Raw genomic sequence first — 7,810 nt, forward strand, 5'->3', positions numbered from 1 at the left:
TCGCGCCGCGACGGGCGGGGAGGAGGGGCCATGGCGGCGCCGCGCGGGGGCTGGCGGCGGCTGCTGGCCCGGCGGGCCCGCACCGCGCATGCGCTCACCGCCGGTAAGGGCGGGGGGGGGCGGGAGGGGGGGGGGCTGAGCGGGCTGAGCCCCCGGCCCCGCACGGCCGGCAGGAGACCCCCGCCCAGGAGCGCAGCTCCTGGGCGGGGGTCTCCTGCCGGCCGTGCGGGGCCGGGGGCTCAGCCCGGGGTCCCGTCTCCCCGGGGGCTCACACCCCCCCCCCCGTGCCCTCGCCGCTGCCCCGCGGGGACGCCGCGTTCCCCGGCCCTGCCAGCCCCCCCCCCTGCCCGCTGTAGCGTTACCGGCGCCGAGCCCGCTGCAGCCGGGCTGGGCACCCCCCCGGGGCCTGGAGAGCGGCCGCAGCAGCACTGGGAGCTGCCCCGGCCCGGCCCTGCCTGCGGCTGCCGCCGGCTCCTTCTGGGGAGCAGCACCCGGTGCCTCGGGGCTCTGGCAGCCCCAGGGGATGGGGATGGGGATGGGGATGGGTCCCTGGGGGTGCGCAGCTCCCAGCACGGCTGCTCTGGTGGACGTGGTTCCCGCAGCCCAGAAGAGGCTCTGCCCGCCGGCCCGGCTGTCCCCCTGCTCCCGGAGCGGCTCTGGGGCCGGTGCTGCCCCGGGGCAGGGCCCCTCCTGCCCGCAGCCTTGAGCCGTGCCAGGGGAGGGGACAGGCCGCCTGTGCCCGTGTGCCAGGTCCCAGCCTGCAGCCCTGGCTGCGGGAGCAGCTTCCAGAGCCGCCAGCTGGGCCGGCGCCAGGGCCGACGCTGGGTGCTGCCACCCTGCCGGGGGCTGCGGCTGGCGGGGTCAGGCACAGCTGGGCCCTCCCCGGCCCGGGCCCGGGGCCAGGCTGCCGCGGGGCCGGGCACGGCGGGCGGCCGCAGCACGTGCCCCTGGCAGGGACCTGCCAGCCCCCGGCCTGTGCAGAGCAGCGCTGGGCTCCCGGGGTGCCCCCCCGGCCCCCGGCCCGCGGGGACGCAGACAGCGTGTCCTACTTTGCCTTGTGCCCTGCCAGAGGCCCCTGGCACCCCCCAGGCTCCCCGCAGCTCCCGTGCTGGGGTCACGCTGCCCGTGGCCCCACTGTGCCTTCCTCTCCCCGGGCTGCTCTGGCCACACAGCAGCTCCCCATGGAGAGAGGCTGAGGGAGCTGGGCTGGGTCAGCCTGGAGAAGAGAAGCTGTGGGGGGACCTCACTGCAGCCTCCCCGTCCCTGAAGGGACCCCAGGAACAGGAGGGGAATGGGCTTGTTAAAGGGCAGAGCCTGGCAGGACAAGGGGCTGGAGTGAAGCTGGAGGAGGGAAGGGGGAGAGGAGAGACTGGGGGGAAGTTCTGTGCAGAGAGAGTGGTGAGGGGCTGGAAGGGGCTGCCCAGAGAGGGGGTGGGTGCCCCGTCCCTGGGGGTGTCCAAGGCCAGGTTGGCTGGGGCCCTGGGCACCCTTGTGTAGCTCCAGGCCTGGAGGTTGGTGTCCCTGCCTGTGGCAGGGGGTTGGAGCTCTGGGATCCTTGGGGTCCCTCCCAGCCCAGCCCAGGCTGGGGTTCCATGTGCTGGCAGGGGCCGCTCTCCCACGGGGGAGGGGTGCAGGAGCTCCCTGGGCCAGAGCCTCAGCCCCCACCCCGGGCTGTGTGTGCAGAGGGAGGAGGGGGCACCGGGGCTGCTGCCCCCCAGACAGGGGCTCTCCGGGAGGAGCAGCAGCGCTGGAGCCCGGCCGGGCCCGGGGGGGGCTGGGGGCAGCGCGGGGGCAGCCGAGTTGCGCGGGAGAGGTCGGGGCTGCGGGGCCGGGGGAGCTGCCAGGGGCCGGGCTGAGCCGCCCCCCGCGGGGGGACGCGGGGGACGCGGGGCCGGGGGCTGGGCACGGCCGTGGGTGACCCCGGCCCGCCTCGCCCCGGGGCCGCCGGCGTGGCGAGAGCAGGGGCTGCGGGGCAGTGCGGTGCGGGGGCTGCGGGGCAGTGCGGTGCGGGGGGCTCGGCCCCCACAGCCCCCGGGCGAGCCCCGTGCTGGGGCCGGGGCCGGTGCGGGACGGGCACCCTGGGGGCCAGGGCAGCCCCAGGCGCTGGGGGGTGGAGGGAGGGGGTGCAGGCAGGTTTGGCACGGGGCTGGGGGCGAACTGTGCCGGGACAGCCAGAGCTCAGGACCCAGCTGTGGGTGACCCTGATCCCAGGACCCGGCTGTGGGTGTCACCAGGACCCAGCTGTGGGTGTCACCAGGACCCAGCTGTGGGTGTCACTGACCCCAGGACCCAGCTGTGGGTGTCACCAGGACCCAGCTGTGGGTGTCACTGGCCCCAGGACCCAGCTGTGGGTGACCCCAGGACCTGGCTGTGGGTGTCCCTGATCCCAGGACCCAGCTGTGGGTGTCCCCAGGCCCCAGGACCCAGCTGTGGGTGTCACCAGGACCCGGCTGTGGGTGTCACTGGGCCCCAGGACCCGGCTGTGGGTGTCACCAGGCCCCAGGACCCAGCTGTGGGTGTCACCAGGACCCGGCTGTGGGTGTCACTGGGCCCCAGGACCCGGCTGTGGGTGTCACCAGGACCCGGCTGTGGGTGTCACTGGGCCCCAGGACCCGGCTGTGGGTGTCCCTGATCCCAGGACCCAGCTGTGGGTGTCACCAGGACCCAGCTGTGGGTGTCACTGGGCCCCAGGACCCAGCTGTGGGTGTCACCAGGACCCAGCTGTGGGTGTCACTGACCCCAGGACCCGGCTGTGGGTGTCACCAGGACCCGGCTGTGGGTGTCACTGGCCCCAGGACCCGGCTGTGGGTGTCACTGGGCCCCAGGACCCGGCTGTGGGTGTCCCCAGGACCCGGCTGTGGGTGTCCCTGGCCCCAGGACCCGGCTGTGGGTGTCCCCAGGACCCAGCCGGGTCCCTCTGCGGCCTCTCCCTGCCCCGTGTCCCGTCCCTTGAGCGGGCTCTGCCTGTGCCAGGGGCCCTGATGGGCGCCGGGGACGTGGTCGCGCAGCAGCTGGTGGAGCGGCGGGGCTGGCGTGGGCACCAGGGCGGCCGCACCGCCAGGATGGTGGCGATCGGCGGCTGCTTCGTGGTGAGCGCCCGCGGGCACGGGGGTGCTGGGGTGCTGGGGCACAGGGGCGCTGGGGCACTGGGGTGCTGGGGCACAGGGGTGCTGGGACACAGGGGTGCTGGGGCACTGGGGTGCTGGGACACGGGGGTGCTGGGGTACTGGGGCATTGGGGCGCTGGGGCACAGGGGTGCTGGGGCATTGGGGTGCTGGGGCACTGGGGTGCTGGGGCATTGGGGTGCTGGGGCATTGGGGTGCTGGGGTGCTGGGGCACAGGGGCGCTGGGGCATTGGGGTGCTGGGGCACAGGGACACTGAAGTGCTGGGGCGCTGGGGTGCTGGGGCACAGGGGTTCTGGGGTGCTGGGGGACTGGGGCACTGGGGTGCTGGGGTGCCAGTCCTGCAGCTGGGAGGGGTCTGGCGGGGGGAATTGGGTCAGGGGGCTGGTTCAGCAGGGTGAGACTGCGGTGTCTGGGTGCAGGCTGGGCCATCCCTGCAGCCACCCTGCACAGGGGGCTGCCCCACGGGCCGTGAGCCCGGGAGGGGAGGCAGGGCCGGCCCCGTGTCCCAGGGCAGGGGCACCCCCAGCCCTGGTGCCCGTGGGAGAGCAGGACCTGTCCCCTCTCCGCAGGGTCCCGTGGTGGGCGGCTGGTACCAGGTCCTGGATCGGCTCGTCCCGGGGGCCACGAAGGCCGTGGCGGTGAAGAAGATGGTCCTGGACCAGGTCAGTGTGGTGTGGGGAGCGTGGCCACGCAGGGCAGCAGGGTGGGGGTGCCCAGCCACGTGCCCATCCTGCACCCAGACCCCCCCAGCGCGCAGGGGGCAGGGGGGTGCCCAGGACCCCGTCTGCAGCCGCTGACGTCCCTGGAAGGGGCTGAGACACCCGTCCCTCCGCCGGGCTGGGGGCTGGGGCTGGGGGGATGAGTAACCCCAGGGTATTGGGCATGCTGGGCCTGTGCCCCCCCCACGCCCCCTACCCCCTGCTGCAGGCACCACAGGCCCCCTGGCATCGGGCCTCCTCTCCCCTCTCCCCTCTCCTCTCCCCTTTCCCTTCTCCCGCCTCCCCTCTCTCCCTCTCCCCTCCCCCCTCTCCCCTCTCCCCTCTCCCCTCTCCCCTCCTCTCTCCCCTCTCCCCTCCCCTCTCCTCTCTCCCCTCTCCTCTCTCTTGCAGGGGGCCTTTGCTCCGTGCTTCCTGGGCTGCTTCCTCGCCATCACCGGGGCTGTGAACGGGCTGTCGCTGCAGGAGAACTGGGCCAAGATCCAGCAGGTACCTGCTGCTCCCCCTGGGCAGCCTGGGGCTGGGGCAGCTGGGGGGCTGGGGGCAGCCTGGGGCTGGGGCAGCTGGGGGGCTGGGGGCAGCCTGGGGGCTGGGGCAGTCGGGGGGGCTGGGGGCAGCCGGGGGGCCTGGGGGCAGCCGGGGGGCCTGGGGGCAGCTGGGGGGCTGGGGCAGCCAGGGGCCTGGGGGCAGCCGGGGGGCCTGGGCAGCTCCCTGGTGCTCTGGCACTGCCGCCTGCTCCTGCTTGTCCGTGTGCCCCCTGCCCAGCCCCCTCCCAGCACCAGCCGCGTGCTCTGTGTCCTCAGCCCGGGGTGCAGGGACCAGCCCTGCCCAGTGTGGCACTGGGTGCTGCTGGTGGCAGGGCTGCTCCCCGGGTGCCGTGGGGCTCCCTGTGCCGTGGGGCTCCCTGTGCCATGGGGCTCCCTATCCCTTGGGGCTCCCTGTCCCTTGGTGCTCCCTGTCCCATTGGGCTCCCTGTCCCTTGGGGCTCCCTGTCCCTTGGGGCTCCGTGTGCCATGGGGCTCCCTGTGCCGTGGTGGCTCCTGGCTGTGGCTCTGCAGCCATTAGGGACGGGTCCCATTAGCAGGGATTGCTGGAAACCAGCTCCAAGCTGAGTCAGAGCCGGGCTGTGACTCACTGGGCAGCGCTGGGTGGTCACACTGGGGGGCTGTGACTCACTGGGCAGCGCTGGGTGGTCACACCGGGGACGGGGCGCTGGGGTGGTCGTGGGGCTGCCTGGGGACACACAGCGCCGGTGCTGGGGTGTGTGTGGGGCTCCAGCTGAGCCAGGCTGTGCCCTGCACCCCTGCACCCCTGCACCCTGCACCCCTGCACTGGGGGCCACTTCCCCGAGGGGTGCGCAGGGACCTGTCCCTGCCCCTCGTCCTGCCCCGGAGCAGCGATGCTGGGGCAGCACCACGCTGCCTCTCCCTCCTCCTGGCTCTGGGGGGCAGCAGCCGGGCTGTGAGGTGTTGGGGACACCCCGGGGTGACGGGGCACCGGCACGGGCAGCACCCCGGGCGCTCCCGGCCGCCCCGTCGGCCTCTCCGCCCGGCTGACCCCGCGTTGCCTGCCCTCCTCTTGAGAAACCCCTCGGGGCCGGAGCGGGGCGGTGGGCGACCCCCAGGAGCCGCCGCTGCCCCCCAGCAGCGCCCTGCGCGGGGAGGGGGCCGGGCTGGGGGCCGGGCAGCGCCTGGCAGCCGCCTGCCCCCCTGGCTCGGGCCGCGTCCGCCTCCCCGCGCAGAGAAGCGTCAGCAGCGCATCCATCACCCTGCGCCCGCTCGGCCCGTCCTGGGCCGCCGGCCAGCGCCGGGGCAGCCGGGGCGCACGGCTGAGTCACGGCCGGGGGGCTCGTCCTGCTGCCGGGGGGCTGGGCTGCCGGGGGGTGTGGGGCTGGGCTGCTGTGGGGCTGGGCTGCCGGGGGGTGTGGGGCTGGGCTGCTGTGGGGCTGGGCTGCCGGGGGGTGTGGGGCTGGGCTGCTGTGGGGCTGGGCTGCCGGGGGGTGTGGGGCTGGGCTGCTGTGGGGCTGGGCTGCCATGGGGCCGGGCTGTGGCACGGCTGCCTGTGGCACAGGGACAGGCAGCACCTGGGGCTGCCGGGGCACCCCAGCGCACTGCCAGCCCCACACCTGCCCCACACCTGCCCCATTCCAGCCCCATTCCTGCCCCACACCTGCCCCATTCCTGCCCCATTCCAGCCCCACACCTGCCCCACACCTGCCCCATTCCTGCCCCATTCCAGCCCCACGCCTGCCCCACCTCTCCTCCCAGCCCATGCTGCAGCCTGGCCTTGTCCCCGTGGCCGCAGCGGAGGGAGGAAGAGCTCTGGGTGGGCATGGGGCAGCTGTGCCCCCCCTCCCTGCTGCCCCCGCTCCCCCTGCTGCCCCCCCTCCCCCTGCTGCCCCCCCTCCCCCTGCTGCTCCCCCTCCCCCTGCTGCCCCCCCTCCCCCTGCTGCCCCCCCTCCCTGCTGCCCCCCCTCGCCCCACACGGGCACGGCTCTGGGGGGGGGCTGGGGGCTGCGTGGCAGCGCTGGGTGCTCGTGGGGGCCGGGTGGGGGTGGGATGGCAGCGGGGTCACCCTGTGCCTTCACCATCTCCCTTCTCCCCCAGGACTACCGGGACGCCCTGATCACCAACTACTGCGTGAGTGCTGGGGGAGCCGGGGGGGGCTGTGCCCCCTGCCTGGGGCTGGGCCCCACCTGCCCCCTTGGGCCCTGCCATGGATGCAGCTGGACCCCCCCAAACTACCAGGGGGGTGCTGGCAGGGCCCCCTCACCCCGTCTCCTCCTCTGACCAGATCTGGCCACCGGTGCAAGTCGCAAACTTCTACTTCGTGCCCCTGAAGCACAGGTAGTGCCAGAGCCCCCCCTGCTCCCCCTGCTCCCCCTGCTCCCCCTGCTCCGGGGGGCTGCACAGCCACGGCCCCCTCCCCTGCTCCCCCTGCTCCCCCTGCTCCTCCTGCTCCCCCTGCTCCCCCTGCTCCCCCTACTCCAGGGGGCTGCACAGGCCCCTCCCTGCTCCCCCTGCTCCGGGGGGCTGCACAAGCCCCCCCCTGCCCCCCCCTGCTCCCCCTGCTGCCCCTGCTCGGGGGGCTGCAGCACGCACCCCGTCCCCCCTGTCCCCAGGCTGGCTGTCGTCCAGTGCGTCGCCATCGTGTGGAACTGTTACCTCTCCTGGAAAGCCAATCGGCTCTGAGGGGCAACAGGTGCCCTCCCGGCCCCCCGCCCGCCCAGGGCTCTGCCCCCGCTCCGGACCTGGCAGCCAGCAGGATGGGGCCGGCAGCAGCCGCCCCGCTCGCAGGGGAATCCCACCAGCCGAGGGACAGAGGAGACAGAGACTGGCTGGTGCCATGGGGCAGCGTGCCGTGCCATGGGGCAGTGTGCTGTGCCATGGGGCAGCATTCTGTGCCATGGGGCAGCTCTGCCCCTGTCCCTCTTCCCTCTTCAGCCGTTGTCACAGAGTCACAAGGTTGGAAAAGGCCTCTGAAGATCATCACGTCCACCCATCGAGTCCCCGTGCTCGGCCTGTCCCTGCCCGGCTGTTGCTCTGTGTCCCCAGCGCGGGGCCCTGGAGGAGGAGCCGGGGCAGCCGGTGCCAGCCGGGGGCATCGGGTCCTGGGGGCATCGGGTCCTGGGGGCATCAGGTCCTGGGGGCATCGGGTCCTGGGGGGCATCGGGTCCTGGGGGCACCCAATAAAGGAGCATTTCTCCCTCCTGGTCTCTGTGGCTCTTGAGCCCCCAGTTCCATCCCAGCAGGGCCCAGCCGGGGCGGCGTTGAAGCAGGTCCAGACCCAGGGCTCCTGCACGCAGAGCTGCTGGCAGCTCCCTGTCCCCTGCGTGGGGACACAGAGCCTCTGCCAGCCCCCCTGGCAGCAAGCGGGTGCTTGGGGCAGGGGCAGAGCAACGGTCGGTGCTGCCTCTGCCCCCAGGAGCCACGAGCGTGGCCGTGGCGGTGGCAGGGTGGGGATGGGGG

General features: G+C 74.3%; 1 protein-coding gene across 1 annotated transcript; it reads left to right on the forward strand.

The window, feature by feature from the left end:
* The first annotated feature begins 22 nt into the window (after window positions 1–22).
* Window positions 23–7,525, forward strand: MPV17 (mitochondrial inner membrane protein MPV17). Its single transcript, XM_084261791.1, has 7 exons — window positions 23–103; window positions 2,974–3,089; window positions 3,696–3,788; window positions 4,236–4,331; window positions 6,449–6,481; window positions 6,636–6,688; window positions 6,964–7,525. The coding sequence occupies exons 1-7, from the start codon at window positions 31–33 to the stop codon at window positions 7,031–7,033; spliced, it is 534 nt and encodes a 177-aa protein (XP_084117917.1). The 5' UTR covers window positions 23–30; the 3' UTR covers window positions 7,034–7,525.
* Window positions 7,526–7,810: the final 285 nt, after the last annotated feature.

This window comes from Gallinula chloropus (assembly GCF_964237585.1).
Source record: "Gallinula chloropus genome assembly, chromosome: 3".
NCBI classification, from domain to species: domain Eukaryota; kingdom Metazoa; phylum Chordata; class Aves; order Gruiformes; family Rallidae; genus Gallinula; species Gallinula chloropus.

What these genes read in the sequence shown, in the direction of transcription:
- MPV17 (XM_084261791.1), top strand. Translation starts at nt 31, where the DNA reads ATGGCGGCGCCGCGCGGGGGCTGGCGGCGGCTGCTGGCCCGGCGGGCC. An exon ending in ACTGGGCCAAGATCCAGCAG is followed by an intron (nt 4,332 to 6,448) that starts GTACCTGCTGCT and finishes CTTCTCCCCCAG; the next exon opens with GACTACCGGGACGCCCTGAT. An exon ending in CCCTGATCACCAACTACTGC is followed by an intron (nt 6,482 to 6,635) that starts GTGAGTGCTGGG and finishes TCCTCTGACCAG; the next exon opens with ATCTGGCCACCGGTGCAAGT.